This window comes from Sinocyclocheilus anshuiensis, unplaced genomic scaffold, assembly GCF_001515605.1.
Source record: "Sinocyclocheilus anshuiensis isolate Anshui unplaced genomic scaffold, SAMN03320099.WGS_v1.1 scaffold76, whole genome shotgun sequence".
Taxonomy (NCBI): domain Eukaryota; kingdom Metazoa; phylum Chordata; class Actinopteri; order Cypriniformes; family Cyprinidae; genus Sinocyclocheilus; species Sinocyclocheilus anshuiensis.
The window spans coordinates 761,968-779,385 of NW_015557067.1; the positions used below are offsets into that span (position 1 = coordinate 761,968).

Here is a 17,418-nt window from a genome sequence, read left to right on the forward strand (position 1 = left end):
AGGCAGGCAAATACTGTTAGACCAATAAATCAAAACTTCCTCCTGCTATGGGGAAACATTCCAAGGAATTTATGTTGAATGTGCAATTATAAGCGGTAGTAACGGAAATGTGCTTATAAAATGGTCAAATACATATAGTTTTATTTCTATTTTTTTAAGTCATAAAGTATATATCATGAATGACAATGAGGAACATTGTTGATTTTTTTATGAGTATGAGTTTTTTAACTGCCTGTTAGATTGAGAGCACATTAGGCAAGAAGGTGTGCTTTCTAAGAACAGCTATGCCTAAAAGCATCATGGGTTCTGACTAATCTACATGATTCAACAAATTCCTTAAAAGGACAGTTTACCCAGAAATAATTTTTTTTTTGTCATCATTTACTCACCCTTATGTTGCTCCAAATGCGTATGACTTTCTTACTTTCTTATGATTGGTCACATCCCCTGTCAATTAAACTCCCTGCAAAGGGTCAATTGTCTTCTATATTCTATGTGTTTTAATGCCTTACAGCATCATAAATTCACTGCTAAACTTTCCCTTCTGTGCTATGACTGTTAACTCACCACTTTCACGATGATAATACTTTTATGGTGATAATGTATCTTTTTTTAAGTTTGAAGGCTTCAGCTGACGTAATTGTAATTGCATGGAAAAGAACATGGAAAGAAAGCCACACAGGCCTGGAACAACACGAGGCTGAGTCACAGATGACATAAATTTTATTTTTTGGTCTCTATTGTCTTATATTTCATGTCCAGAACCAAGGCAGTAAATTCTTTTAGCAGGACAAACAAACAAGTTTCCAAAACCTCTAGAATGTTAAAACTCCCACGTCAGCTCCTGTTGGCTTAACAAAACACTCTCAAGACACACATAAAGGAATTGTGTTTGATGAGAAAGAGAATTATGAGATGTTACAGTCTCTCTCTAACCCCACTGGTTGGCTCACTTGGCAGAGTTTCCGCTCTACCGCTCCCTTCTTCTATGCTTTTTAATTACACATAAAATCATGTAGCCACTTTCTAATTGCATAGGTACTACATCTAGATACATCTAAAGAACTGCTTTAGCATTCAAAATCTGTGAAAATGTACTGTATTGGATGAGCTCAATCCAGACTGCACGGACAATACAAATCCACAGTGTCAATATAAGAAAACTATCTTTGAAAGGGCCATTAACACATAATATTAATCAAGAACAATGGAAAATTAACAACCCATCTCTTCTCAGTATAGACTGAATTGGTAAAAATGTAAAAGGGTCAACATTTTGGGAAATACACACTCTTTCTCTTTGATGTTCGCAGAACTCTATAATTTAGTTATTAACTGCTTTTAACAGGACAAGTGATCCCAAAAGCTTCATTTGCTCACGCTGTAAATGTGTCAGCCCACCAGTCTTGATGATAAAAACACTTTACTGCAGTATTAACAGTCTACTAGGCCTGATTATTACGTAGGTGCAGGTGAAACAAGGGTCAGATGAAACCAGAAATCCATTAAATTTTTTCTCTCTCTCTCTGAGACTGATCACAAGCTAACAGGTACACTAATCACACTTACTTCACATATATAAAATTGGATATTTCACTCTTGTAGGTATTTTTAAAAGCTATGTTGTCATTACATTACATTGTGCTTAATGTAAATAGCTTATCAATGCTAATACCAGTAATTTAAATTGCAACCATGTTCATCTAATGTATATTTTACTCTTGAACCAGTCATTTCGTCAATGAAACCTGGCGCTTATAATTTCATAATCCAAATCTTACTAAGATATTTTGAAATATCTTCACATTGCATCTGCTGTTCAGGCTTTGTGCCCAGAATGGGAGTTTTACGTCTCTGGCGCAGTAGCGTGAACATGGAGACCTTGACCTGCTTAGGCGGCTCAACTAGTGGGAGGGCATCATGGTTTAAATCACATGAGGAGAACCCATTGCCTGCTAAGGTCAGCCCACGCAAAATAAGTAGGCAATTAAAGTAGGCCTTCTTGCAAATAATTCACAGCCATGACCTCCCAACCAAACCCCTGCTTCGTCCACAACTCTTTAAATCAAAGCTTAACTGATCATCTGAGTTCTGTCTACACTGGGAGTAGGCTTTAAAACAAAAGCAGACGCTTTTATTCAAAGCAGTAATAAACATTTTGATTGAAGATTATTCAAGTTTACCATGTTATTACATAGAGGAATGGATTTATATATAAGGTGTTAGTTAAGGGTATGCAATGAAGAAATTACCTGTATATGTATCTGTATTTGATGCAATGGAAAATAATCTGCATCTGTATTCAGATAGAACCAGATGTGAGCGAGGCTTAAACCGAAAGTGTGCTGAACCTAAGGCTACATCTACATTAATTAATCCGGATACATTTGAAAACAGCATCTTCGTTTCAAAACGCTCTCTGTCCACATTAGCGATTTCAAGCGTTTCTAAAAGTTTCTCTTCTACACTGAAACATCAGGAAAAAAAAAGATCACTGAGATTATACAAATCTAACAGACTCAAAGTTCTCACGCCATTCTTCAAATTTTTTATCATCTTTGCAGGACTGTGATATGAAGAGTGTACAAAGTAACATATCTTTAGCAACAGTATGTAAGTGAATTGCACATAACAGGCACAATACCGGTATAAACAGATATCTACCAGTACAATATGAGTCACATGGATAAACATGCTTTATTTTCAAATACATTTTCAAACGTGCATAATATTTGAATACTTCCGCTTTCACAGTCCACACTAGAATGCACAAACAATGTTTTCAAATGTATCCACTTGGGAGAGTATCTTCAATAAGCTCAGTTTTTGCAGTACAAAATGCTGTCTCAGTGTGGAGAAAGTGATGTAAAAATTAATGCAAAATGAGTGATGTAAAATTAAGCTTAAAAATTAATGTCAATACTGCTCACCCATGGTTCCATCCCTCCTTCACACAAACAGATCTGTGGATGTAGACACAAGCTAAAAGCAAAACTCACCGTCTTACTGACGAATGAAGTGCTCATGTTCTTGCACACTTGCTCCTCACTGTTACAGCAGCCCCCACATCTGTAGACAGACACGCAGGGTGGTTTATAGAAGGTGTTTGTAGCTGCCCCAAACTCTTTCCCCACATCTAAACAAACTTGGCGTGGCATGCACAGGGTGTTTCTCCACTCTGTCTGAATACCTGGAGGAAGCGCAGCAAGACAGGAAGAACAGACACATTAAAAAAGGCCAACAGTGAAATGCATGGATTTGTATGCACTCCAATTATTGCAGACACATTCTTGGCATCCTAAAGAAAGTTTGTCAAAATAATGACAAAAAAAATGCCAGCACAGCCTGTGCCAGTCCTAAATTAAGTCACTCACTTGTAAAAATATCAAGATTGATGAAAGCAGCCGCATAGGAGGCCTCCTCCGACCTTGTTTCTGTGGAGCTGTGATCTCTGTGAGGTAAGCGCGATCCCATCTTGGAACGACACTTCAGCATGCTCCAGTAGCTGGGGTAAACTATCCTCATAAGCTCATCCACACTACCCGCTGAACGCAACTGCTCCACCAGGTCTGGCTCTGAATGCTCCTTATAAGACAGAGAAACAGGATAAAAAGTCAGCTTATGCTACAGGGAACTGTTCCGTTACGCAATTCATGTTCATATTTACTTTGTCACAGTTCTGTTAACTTTTTCCTATGGGATGATGCCACAGGTGTCACAAATAAGAAAATCACTTTTCCTTAAGCGAGCTGAACCACAGTAACACTTAAAGGGATAGTTCGGCCAAACATTAGAATTCTGAAAAAAAAAAAAAACTGAGACATTCCTCAAAATATCTTCTTTTATGTTCCAAAGAAGAAAGAAAGTCAGTTTTGGAATGACATGAGGGTGAGTAAATGATGACAGTATTTTCATTTCATCAGCAACACTAGATTTACACTTCATCAATGTGCTGGAATGGAACATTCCCTTTCCACTACAACAGTTAAGCATGCCATATTGGATATATCCCAGAGTGACTACGAGAAATATCAGTTGTTTTTATTGCATGTTTCAATCTCTCATTGGCTTAGAAACAATGGTTTGGGACTTTACTCACTGAATCAATATTTGAAAATTTAATCAGCGATCATAAACACATGCGATTAACTTTTCCATTGTTTTATCATCAGACAGTTAGAACAGCACCACTTAGGTTATGCCGTTGGACCTGTTTGTACATATCCTCAGCAGATGTTTTCTTACTAAATTACAACAAAAAGCTATCAAAAGATTAATTTAACCATATACCACCAGTAGCATTTTATGTTGTGTTTAATCAAGCTGACACTACAAAACACTATTTCCTCATCAGACAGGGTCTTAAAATGAACAGCTACATAATCATATGCATCAGATACAGGTAAAGGATTCCATATCACAATGTGTGAAAATGAAGTGTGAAACTGAGAATCACAAATCATGCCTTAATTGATGGAATGGTCAGACCTCAGTGGTCTCTCGCGACCCAGGAAATTGACAGTACTGCTTACTCAGTAAGCTGATGGGTGTGATCCAGGGTGAAGATGGAGCTGTGTCTGTCTTCAGCAAGAGACACCCCAGCCCATGCAATCAAACCCAAGTCATGACCTCCCCGTAATCCGCAGCAGAATGAGTTTGTAAGGAGTGTGAAAACACCAACAGCATCTGAAAACAGCCCAAAGTCCCTGATGGAAAATGATACTGCTGTCTGGGACATTCCAGGAAACATGCCCAGTTTACCCACATGGCTGATCATGGCGTCGATAAAAAAAAAAAAAAAAGTGTACCCTCCCCCAGTTGTGGAGGTGTTAAAAAAGTGAAAAAAAAACAACTTGAATTGAGCTTCAGCAGAATTCCTCATCCCTCTTTAAGGAGGACGGTCTTGGTATTGGCCCAGTCTCTATCACTTTATCTCTTTTGTTGTTGAAATTAGGCAGATCACCAAGTTTACAGCAGATAATTTATCTCAAATGGTAGGAAATGAGCTTCCCTTACTCTTACATTTTTTGTTGCAAACCCCATTATTTACATGCAATAAAAAAATTTTGGCTGGATAAGTACAAGCAATGATTTTCTAGGCCTCCCTACTTATCTCATTTTCAAAGGAGATCCTCAAAACAAACAAGAGCTTTACAGCTCAAAGAAAACATCTTGGAGCGCTACTTGCTGAAAGGACCTCCGTTTAATAGTCCCAGAAGGTGCACTTTGGTAGGGTTCAAAATTATATCTATAGAAACTACGGATCCAAGGCACTTTTTCCAGTTCCAAAATGTTAAAAAGCCTTTATTCAAACATGGCTCACTCTAAAAACATAAAAAATGATTAGAACACTGCACACTGATGCATTTCGGCCATCCAGCCTTCCTCAGAGTGTGTCAAGTACAAAATTAGTCACAGGTGTAGATATAATCAGTTGCTCAGTAGAAATGAGAGAAACCAAAATACTCATTACAGGGGGGACTTTGAAATTGTTAATGATACTATTGGTCCCCCCTGTAATGAGTATTTTGGTTTCTCTGCAAACAGAGAACCTGCAAACATTCATTTGTACCGCACACCAAGGAAAATAGCACTAATCGTGGTAAGAGGAAAAATATAATCCTTGTAGGAAATGACTGCTTCTCCCTGCATTGACTCCCTTCTGTTTATTCAGGAAACTCAAATACCACAAAAAGAGTATGAACAAGACTATTGTATGTGGCCTCTTCCATGCCTTTGTTTACAGTGATTCCTGAGATAACACACTGGTCTGTTTCCTACCAGAAACAATGGAGACCGAGAAAATGATGTGTGGTGTTCAGCATACAGACACATTCACACGTGAGTCAGTCCCAAACTTCAGGTTTGTTAATTGTAAAAACACAGATACAATGCCCTATTTTTATGTTTCAGTGGCAACTAAAAAAAGAGACTGATGGGAGAATGATACAAATGGGAACCATGAAGTCTGAGGGCACATGACCCAGAAATGCATTAATTAACTATTGTGATCTAATTCATAATATTAGGGATTGCTTAATTATAGTATTACAAAAGAAACATCCATTTATTATTCTTATTATTAATAATAATAATAATTAATAACAATAAGAATAAATTATTATTTACTAAATTATTAAATTATCAATTTATTAAATGTATTATTTAATTATTATTATTATGTTATCCACATTTGCCTGCCAGTCTAAACATTAAAAATCATGTTAATCACAATTAATTTAATATAAAGATTAAACGCAGATTGGATCCAACAGCTTGCAGCTATTTTACTACAGAAAAAAAGTCTTGACATTTTAAGGACAAGTTAAAGTGAGAATGGCCACAATAAGGGAGTGCATTTAGTTCCGAAGGACAGTGATTCATGGGAAGTGATAAATTGTTGTATGCATCTATCATCAAGTCATCATCAGTGGTCAGACATGAGACACATTGTGCTGTTAACCAATAAAAATCCTAACCTCTAATGCTAGAAAGTCTCATTGAATGAATCACAATAGAAAGCAGCTAGGTTTAACACTTAACACAGGATGCCATGTCCACTGTAACAAAAACAAGATTTGATGCCATGCACGCAAGGGATCCCAATAATGACGGTGACCCCATCATGACTGTCATTATTTTAAAGTTCAAATGTGAGTCAACAGTGTGTTGCCAATTATAAAAAAAATCATTAGACAGAAGGATCATTTCAGACACCCCAAAGCAGCACGCAATCTCTTGACAGCCTAGTGTTTCCTGAAGCAAACCGCAAAACTAACACAATGACAAAAACAACTAGATCCTTTTTTGGCAATGAGGTTAGCGTTTATTCTCTTAGCTGATACCAGCATCCGGAACTATTTTGGATGAGGTTTCTGGAAGGCACCCTCACTGAATAAATTCCTTTAGTCTGAGTCAAAATGCTTTGGCCAGGTTTATACAGTTTCATTTCCATTACAGTCACCCCATACTCCTACGCTAAAACCTAATCACAATGTCAGCCTTCACACTTTTTTATGAGTTCACATTTTCATATACTCGTTAGGTAAAGACATAGCTGGCTGCCCAATGCCCATTATGTAATCAAATGTGTTACATGTGTTTCAGCAACAAAACTGACAATTTCATTTCATGATTTCTGATTTCTTACACAGATTAATTCATTTCATACCTAACCAGTCAGTAATAAAATAAAACAAGCCTTTTTGATGCTACAAGGCAAAGCCAAAGTCATTATAGTACTAATTTCTACTGTCAACTACTTTGGAAAAAAAAAAAAATACTGTCACTGAGGAGCATTACAGACATCAACACAGTGCATCACAGATGCTCAGTGAACTCAGGTGGAACATGGCCTCCGTCGTGGACACTACAGCAGTGGTACATATGTTGCATCTGTTCCAGACATACCTTTCATCTTCAGTATTGGACTCCAGAGAACAGGCTTGGGAATGGCGCTCTCTGCTCGCTGAACTTGAAGGATGTTGTTGAAGTCTGCTGAGGGCATGTTTGGGGCTACATTTGCCGACACTCAGAAGGAGAGGAAGAGGATCAGAGATATCATTAACCCTATAATGATCTCTTAGAAACCCTAGAACTGACTGCGAGCTTTGAGCCCTTGACCTAGGGGAGAACCAGTTCCTTGGAGAATAAGTCTGGCCACAAGTCTGATGAGTAACCGAGACCCTCATCGACATCCAAGCTTCCCACATTTCAGACAAACAATCCTAATCTGTCCCGTTTTCCTGAAGCAATTGAGATGTTCCCCAAGGTAGAGAACTCCACTGTAAGCTCATGAATGCTATATTACGACCTCTCATATGATTTTAAACTAACCGCTGGACCGCTGCATACACTCTTGAGATCAGACCATCCACATGGAAATGATTTTTCCAGTCTTAAGCCTAGTATCTGCTACATCCATTAAAATGACCTAGCAGCACTGGATACAACACATAGCGGCTAATAATACAGGACTCTATCGATGTCTGAATCAATACATTTAAAAACAATGTTTTCTAAGTACAATTTTCAATATTAACAGCTAATAAGCTCCAGTGGAATTACATTGGACTGTTTACACTTTGTTTTGCGCTATTGCTAACTATGCCAACATTAGAACGGAAAAAAGGGAGTTGTGTTTGATTGAAATGATATCAGTTTTCACATTCATTTGACTATGAAGCCAAAATGGAAAGTCATTTCAGAGGCAGTGCAAGCCATTACATTTCGATAAAAGATTATGAAGGCAAACAACTTGTTTTTGGAAATTTTGGAACAACATGCACTGATGGATCAAGAACAATAAGAACAGGAATGTGCATTAGGAAAGTAAACTTTTGATTTCATGTTGATTTTAAGAAATAATCAAGAAATTGGTCTGAGTCCCATAAGAACCTCTCTTCCTTTTTTAGAAAGAGTTGCTTTCTTGGTCTGATCCGTTTCACATGTAGAGGCGGGCATGTGTCAGGATGCAATTACTGTGCACTTCTGACGCGTATTGGTTAAGGTTTCTGTGGTGCAATAAAGTTATTAGCCTGGAGGGTTGTCCACTACTCAATAAGACCACAGGGATATTAGGTCTAATGTTCTGTAACCCAATTCTTAAGCTCTCCAAAACATAATATAGAGCTCTACACGAAATCCCAGTGAAACTCCCTGTAGGCACAAAAAAAAAAAAAGCTACACAGCGAGGGCAGGGAGGAAGGGGTTCTTGTTTTGGCATACTTAAAGAATTATATGAAGCAAATATCCTGCCTGTACAGAAACTGTCAAGAGTGACATTATTAAAGTTTAAGCAGCATCCATTCTATGAGTATTCATACATCTTGGCATGTGGATTGCACATCTCTTACATAGTATTAAAGGAGTGAACTGGAAGAGTTCACTTCTAGAATAAAAAAAATCCTGATAATTTACTCACCCCCATGTCATCCAAGATGTTCATGTCTTTTTGTATCCAGTCACAAAGAAATTAAGGTTTTTGAGGAAAACAATCCAGGATTTTTCTCCATATAATGTATTTAAATGGTGGCCAACAGGTTGAAGGTCCAAATTGCAGTTTCAATGCAGCTTCAAAGGCGAAAAATTCAATTTCATTTTCTCCTCCAACTTCAAAACCGTCCGACATCGTTGTTTTATCTTTTTTTTTTGTTTGTTTGACTTTTTTTGCACATTCGCTTTGTAACAACTGGGTTGGTACTTCTGCCTATGTCATGAGTGACCTTTCCAATGTGATTACGTAATGCGTGAAGTTGAGCTAGTGCAAGACGAGCATTTGGTTAAAATTATATAAATGTTTATTTTTTAAGAAAATGACCGATCATTTCGCTAGATAAGACCCTTATTCCTCAGGCTGGGATCGTGTAGAGCCCCTTTGAAGTTGCATTGAAACTGCAATTTGGACCTTCAGCCCATTGGCCACCATTGAAGTCCATCATACGTAGAAAATCCTGGGAATGTTTTCCTCAAAAACCTTAATTTCTTTGCGACTGAAGAAAGAAAGACACAAACATCTTGGATGACATGGGGGTGATTAAATTATCAGGAAATTTTTATTGTGGAAGTGAACTAACCCTTTAAGAAAGCTTTGTCTAAACACAAATACTCTGTCATCATTTACTCACCATCATTTTGTTCCAAACCTGTATGACTTAGTTTCCTGTGTGGAAAGCAAAAGCAATTAATTAGCTGAAATTCCAAGCTGCTCTTTTCCTTACTACTGGTTTCTGCTTAACACACTTTCACTGAATGGAAAAGAGCAGCTTGGGCATTCAGCTAAAATATTATTTTTGTGTTCCACATACATGTTCGGAATGACATAAGAGTAAGTGATGACAATTTTATTTTATTAAATACGAGGCACTACTACACAAATATTAGGACATTTTGGTACCTGGGAAGACAACCTATTTAAGAGAGACTTACAAAACAATGCCAAATAATAAGGACTAAATTTGCTCATGTAGTACTGTAAACTAATGCACTACTCTCTTGACTCCATTTACATATGTGATAATACATGTGCATTGATTATGCTGACATATTTACCTCAAAACAGACTTTTTAGTGCCAGTTCTATCATATGTCACCATAATGATACTGTACATTTCTTAAAATGATGATTCAGGCCTCAGCCTACATGTGCACTACCTATTCCAGCTCTGTCTCACTCTGACTGGTCAGTACACAAAACCTATTTTATCCTTTAGAGCAGTGATCTCAAGGGTTTAGAAAGATTTCCACTTCCTTTGTAATTCTCTAATTCTGTGTTAATCTGTAAGACTTTGCTACACTGAATGTCTTGACTTCTCATTAAGACTTGTACGAATGATTACATATCCACTTGTAATGATATTTCTTGCTTCTATGGTATTTCAAAGAGTGTTAATGGCTTAATTTTTTTGGCCAAATGTCCCATCTAAATTTTATTTCTAAATAAATCAGCCATTTGGTCTTAAGGAAAGTTTCTGCATGATTGCCCACTGAACATTCAAACAAGCTATTTCATTAAAGGGAAAGAAAGCATGGTGAGGTTTTTTTATTTCATCTACATGAGGGGTGTCCAATCCTGCTCCTGAAGGGCCAACGTCCTGCAGAGTTTAGCTTCAAATCACTTGCCTGGAAGTTTCTAGTCTAAAGACTTTGATTAGCTGGTTCATGTGTGATTAATAAGGGCTGGAGCTCAACTCTGCAGGACAGTGGCTCTCCAGGAACAGGTCTGGACACCCCTGACCTACATTATCTACTGTTTGTAACTTAAAATTTGTCATTGTAATGGTGGCCAATTTTTACAATATTAATGATAATGCTAAATTATATCCTGTATAATGAGTAAAAAGAAACACGTTTCTGATTTAATGGGAGTACTTAGGTATAGTGCTCTGGGGGTACAAGACAAAAAAAGTTGGGAAATACTACTTTACAGTTTACCACCATGGGCCTAGCCTCCATACTTTAACAGTTTACACACTAAAAGTGGCCCACACAATAATTTGAGTGATAATACATTTCTTAGAAAAAGGTACGTAGAGAAGGTTTACTAATTTTTAGTGACCTGGAATATTCTGCTCTATCACAGATTCCAGTGCTTTTCCTCATCAGATCTGCAAAAAAGTGTCAAACACAAAATAATTTTGTCCCCCAGCTGCTTCAGGCACACTGCTGGGCCACAGTCAGAGCTGAATTCCTCTGCTGAAGAGACTGAGATCTACAGCCAGTGTAGAGACAGTGCAGAAATAAAGAGAAAACCTGTAACCTCAAAGTTACATCTACTCAATTTGAATGTACAATCACTTCAAAACTTTACAGATGTACAAACCAAAAAGCATCTGTGTGCTCGTTTATCTGCCCATGAGAGTGAGTGACTGTATGAGAAAGGACATTTGATTTGATTCTATACCAAGGATAGCGTTAACAAATTATTAACAAAATAGTACAAACACAAGAGCTATACTCTCAGAAAAAAAAGGTACAAAAGCTGACTTTCATATTTTCAGTCAACATTGGATCCATTAAGAAATCTCTTAAGCCTACATGAACCAATTAGACAAGAAACGGGCACATTGACCAAGCAAAGTTCACATGTCAGGTTTTCAGAAACAGTTTGTGGTGCTGTTTAAGGGATGAAAAGTCTAACAATGAAACAAACTAATGCAAATATGACACTTAACTGACTTTGAAAACACAAAACTATATTAACCATTTTCTACCCATTTACAGTAACTTTTGCCAGTGCAGCCTCATCTAAAGAGAACTGAACTAAACATCACTTCAAATCACCCACTCAAGAACATATGCAGCACTTCCCAAAAACACTTGCGCATTACTAATGTACATTGCACAATGAAAATAGGTTTTTAGAAGTAACAGTCCCAGTTGCAGTAGTTGCCTAATTCAAAGAATGGTTGAACTTCTGACCTCCCCAAGGACCTGAAGTATTCTTGCTTATGTCATCACGACGTTTGACTATTTGACTATCCCTCCCTCCAAGTGAAAGCTCCTCTAAAGTTGTGAAAGTGTTGAAAGGTGGTTTTGCTAAATCTGAAGTTAAAGGATGAGTGGATCTGGCAGGTGGATCGGCTATTAGAGTGGAAAAGATAAGAGAGGCAGATGTAAGTAATCTGTTCCACCTGTGCTAACTTTCCTACCTGGGAAGTACACATGACCACACGCTCACACCGCAGAAGACATCCCTGGGGAATCCTTTAGTTATCACCAAAGGGCAGAAATAAATAAGCATTGCTTGGAAGAGTGAAAAGCTCTTTTCCTTCCAGCTGGAGGTGCTTTATCATGGGTGGTTTATTCTCAGGCATTCATCACTAACCATAAGACACTCATACAGGCTGAAATATAATGCTTACTTAAACCAGAGTGTCTCAAGAGACTTGCAACATAGCAGCTAATAATATAAAATAGGCATTCCCAAAGCAGTCAACATCCCTGTTAAAAATGATGGAGTTTCTGTAAAGCCACATGGCAAAATCGAACATCAGTCCCAATGAATGAGGTCAAGACTGCAGCGGAGCTATTAAGACTACAAATCAGTAGTCCCAGCACCTCATGTGTACTCCCAAATTACCCACATTTCCCAGGTGACCCCTTCAGAAAGATAGTCTTACTTGACAATAACTCTCTCTACATGCACAACCCTCATGATTTACATTTAGAATCACAATTACTCATGATTTACAGGACAGCTTTGCCAAACAGATGAGAGATGGCCACGATGGAAAAGTCCAAGGAAGAGAAATAAGGTCAGTATATTAGCCGAGCGCTGACTGATGCCCAATGAATTATTAAGTCACCCATCCTATACATTCATATAGCGTACAGCCACATGTGCAATTACGGAACAATTATTCAATTCCAAGGCATAAGCGCAAGACAAATATCCCCAAAGTGGACTGAAAATAAACCATTAGAAATTCAGCAGCTTTTTTATGTTGTTGCTGTCGCACTTACGATGGACTTCCCTTACTCTCGGTGAATTCCAGCTAAATGAATCTTAATAACAATTGAATTTTACAGCGACCCAAAGGAGCTCGAGAGAGAGAGCAGTGAAAACAAAGCAAGTCTAATTTTAGGCAATCATGATTAGTGTACGACCCATATCGCACATTACCGATGGGAATCATTTCAAGATCTTGTCAAGATGTCCACGTTGCTGCGTGTAGCATATGGTATCATTTATACACTGCACATAAAATTCCAAAGAATCTACTGCTGCTGTATATGAAAAGATAGAATGTTGTGTCAAAGTAATCATGTATAATGGCTGTGTGAGCCAAAAGCAGTACAGAGACTAAACTAACAGACATCTCCTCTCCTGTGTGCAGACAGGTCACACAGCTCCTGAGGTAAGAAGAGATATTAAAATTAATTGCGCCATATAAGTATATTGATCATGAGATACATGATCAAATTAAAATGTTTACATAGCTCTTTCTCTCTTCTTTCTTTCTCAGTGGGGAGACAGAAGAAACAGTGAGAAAGAGACTACTTCTTTAGTTGCTGACCCAGTGACACCTGTTTCCACTTTTTATGGCATTGTAACATGCTCTCAAATTATTTCCCTTTTTATAAATTATTATGATACTATGATTATCAAAATGTGAAGAATTTCCTATCCTTTCTCCCAAATTGATGCCCATATGATAAATATACTAAAATTGTGAATATTCCAAAGGTACATGGTGTTTTCAACAACCATGTTGAATTGGAACACAAAGACAAAAAAAAGATAGAAACAGTCATATATAATGATGAGTAAGGTCAAAGGTAAGCACCATGGTTGTTTGAATGTAACATAATAACCTAAATGGTTAAAAGAAAGACTTTTAAAGATCTGTCCATGATTTAGAGTTTGAAATACCTTACTGAATTATACAAATTCCATCCATATGTTTCTGCACAGGTACCTTAATAAAAGTACTACAACACCAGTGCCAGTGATGTTGACTGCTATGTTGTCTCCAAGCAGTACTACTAAGTTTTAAAATAACTTTAGAAATACGTATTATGGGTTTCCTTCATGCTAACTTCAGGGCAACAAATCACTACCAATAAATGATGCATTAAACCAATTTCTCTACTTTTAATATGACATGGAAATGAGCTTGTGGGTGCTTACCATGGCAGCCCCTTGATCTTGGTCATAATCATTATCATAGTCGTGGCTTGACTCCAAAGCAAGGTTTGCATAGAACAATGCAAGACAGAAGACAGAAATTCCAAATAAGTGCATTTTAGAAGTAAAAAAAAAAAACAAACACTCTGAAATCTGAGCAGAGTCTGTTGAAAGTTCCTTTTCTCAGCTTTCAGCAGCAGGTTTCGAGAAAACTCTGTCCTTACACTAAAATAACACCCATGTATATATCCAACATTTTAAGAAGGCACTTCGATACTGGTCCATGGAATGCACTGTGAGCTCGTCCCTTCACATGCGGCTGTGAACATCCACTCCGCGCGGAGAGAGAACAGTGTGGAAGTGCATGCTCAATGGAATGTTTTATGCAATTTCACGATGTTACTTTGGATCCTTCTCCTCCCCCTCTCCGTTTTTTCCCAGCCTGCCTCTCCGGTCGCTGTTAGACAAATTCCGAGACATCAAGAGAGGAATATGAGTCATGGCACGCGCGCATTCTCAGGTGTCGACTACAGCACGTCAAACTCATTGCGAACACGCACGAGCTCACTGAATGAAGCTCTACAGTTGCAGTTTTGTGTGTGTGTGTGTGTGTGTGTGTGTGTGTAAGGTGAAAGGTCAGTGCTTAATGGAATAGTTTAAACCAAAATGAAAATTGTGTCATCATTTACTTACCTCATGTTTTTTTGGAGAATATGCTGGTGTGTTTTTTTTTTTTTCATACAAAGGAACGGGAACAGGGGCATTGAGGCTTCAAAAATTAATAAAATGAGCTAATGAAAGTAGCTCATGTGACTAATTATTGTATTAAGAATTGCAAACCTAAATTCCTGTGTTTAATAAAATACTAATTTAGTAGCCTACAACCTGTTGACAATGAAGTGTTTTGCTGCAAACTCAATTTAAACTGTTAAAAATATAATAAATATAAATAAAATGAAATGTAAATATAAATAAAAACAATAAATAAAAATGTAAAAAGAAATAAACATAGACTACGGGCTGATTTATGGTTATTTGGGCCTCTCTGGTTGGGATTGGGTTAATTGGGATGACTGTCAAAGTGGAACAATTTACCTGAATTCACCCTATGCGAAGTGAGCTGCTTTTGGGAGGTTTTAATTCTGTTGTAGGGTTCTTCTCCATAGGGGGTTTTAATCCTCAAGTTCAGTGAGTGCTCTTCTAATGCTGTGGAATGCAAGTCCCACTTGAGTCATTGTGTTCCATTCACCGCTGTCAAATGGTTGCATTTAATTTTTGTGATCTTCTCAAATACTACTTTAAGTAGCAGGCTAAACATGCACTGTCAAACGCATTCAGTGTTAACACTAAAGGTCTAGTTTGAATAGGCTCAGGGCTGAGGGTTTGTGAATGATAACATAATTAGCCATGACACTATTGAATAATTCAATGTGAAAATACCTGACAATGCACATTTGATTGCTGTGGTTGTGTTCCAGGGGAATAAAAAATGAAAAATTCAGTTTGCTACTGAATAAAAAATAAATAATTATAAATAATTATACCAAATTAATGGTGAAAATGGCCAAACAATTGTACATGCAGAAGGCATAGTAATTCCAAATCATTGTAAATTACCAACAAAAGGCGTGTCAGTCATATACTTGGCAGTGACTAGTTCCTTTGCCTACTTATTTGACTTCTCTTTCCTCATGAACAGTCTTATTCTGCTTCCCTGAATGCTTTGATTGCTCTATTACTAAAAGGTCAAAGTTAAGACTGGTTTTATAAGGATTAGCAGGGGTCACCTTTGCTTTGACGTTACTAAACACATTACTTAATTGGAGAAGTTCTAACATCATCAGCCAGGCGTCTGGAGCTGCTTTAAAAGTTCAACCACAACTGATATCATCTTATTTAGAAGGCATTTGATTTCCTCAGTAGGACTTTTGACATACTTAGGATTAGTCCCAAAGAGTTTCAGAAGCTGACTGTAACTTTCATGCTTTTGTTCTACATGACCGTTTACATCTTTTTACATTTTCCCTCTTTCGGCCCACACATACCAAGAATCTGTGTCCTTATTTAAACTCTCTGTGCTTTGTCCTCCAGAGCTCTTTTCAAATGAAAGCAGCTTTATGTAGGATTTGTTTAATGCCTTTATTATAAGAAATTACTGACCTTTACCAGTTAAAACTGATCTGAGGATTTTATCTGAAATTATTTGTTTCTTTTTTCTATTTTTATTTTTGCTACACATTTAAGATGACACATTAAAAGAAAGAAAGAAAGAAAGAAAGAAAGAAAGAAAGGAAGGAAGAGAAAGAAACAAACTCACTTGACCCTTGACAAGCCAATAGGCTTTAGATACATCACAGGCATGAATCATTATTTGCTTGCTTGTCATGTGCAGGTACAATTGAGGGAGAGACATTTTCATTATTGACAGCATTTGACTGAAAAAAAAAAATAAAATCAGGATGGGTCATCGATACCTTTGCCCTGAAGAGAAATTTGACATGTGTATATCAGCTAATAGTGAATTTTGTTAATGTTTAGAAGAATACTAACATATAAATTACTTCAAACTGACAAGGATGAAATAAAAGGCACATAACTCTAACTTCATTTTCATTTATTGCTGTATAGATGTATGGTTCCCTTGAGGTGCACTTTTATTTCATGCTCATTAAAGTATCCTTATAATATGAAACTAAAGCCAACATAGATTTTTTTTTGTCACCTTTAGACACAAAAATAAGAAAATGACAAAAGAAAAGAAAAGGAAAGAAACATCCTGCTGTCTATTTAAATGTCTGTGTTAACTTTCTGCCAATTAGGGAAGATGTAGCCTACAATGTCCAGCTTAGGCGTAGGGTCTTCCTTTATTTTTAATTTGTAGCTGCTGCTTGAATGACAGCTTGGTAAATTTAATGGCGATTAAATATATATTATCTCTACCCTCCATAATTAGTGTAATATTAATTAATGTAGTAGATTATCAGTGGGAGCAGTTAAAACTATAATCATGTAATTTATGTCTCTGCGTTGATTGGTTTATATGCAAAGGGAGTCTAGCCTCTGCTGCAATATATTTTTTCGAAACACCAAGTCTCTGGGTATGGATTTGCCTCCCCCTCTCTTTCTCTCCCTCAGATTTCCTTTAGCATAGTGTTCCGAAAGGTTGTAATCATATTGATAGAATCAACATGTTTATGGGAAAGAGCAGCAGTGGTTCTGACTTCAGTAATATTTTATGGTCTTACAATGGTGAAATTCAAAAAATGTAATACACATTCTGAGATGTGAAA

At 37.2% G+C, this 17,418-nt stretch overlaps 1 protein-coding gene across 3 annotated transcripts in view; it reads right to left on the reverse strand.

Moving 5' to 3' along the window:
* Positions 1–14,679, reverse strand: part of LOC107676691 (vascular endothelial growth factor C-like) — a 37,357-nt gene extending 22,678 nt beyond the window's left edge. The window contains exons 1-3 of one of the 3 annotated variants that reach the window (XM_016471334.1): positions 14,132–14,679; positions 3,375–3,585; positions 3,000–3,190 (exon numbers count right to left, since the gene is read on the reverse strand). In XM_016471334.1, coding sequence (XP_016326820.1) covers positions 3,000–3,190; positions 3,375–3,585; positions 14,132–14,245 — 516 coding nt within the window. In that variant the 5' untranslated portion in view covers positions 14,246–14,679. Of the gene's footprint in view, positions 1–2,999; positions 3,191–3,374; positions 3,586–3,667; positions 3,727–4,532; positions 4,641–14,131 lie in introns of those variants that run through there. The other 2 variants (XM_016471336.1, XM_016471335.1) reach the window with 2 other exon arrangements.
* Between the last annotated feature and the right edge of the window lie 2,739 nt (positions 14,680–17,418).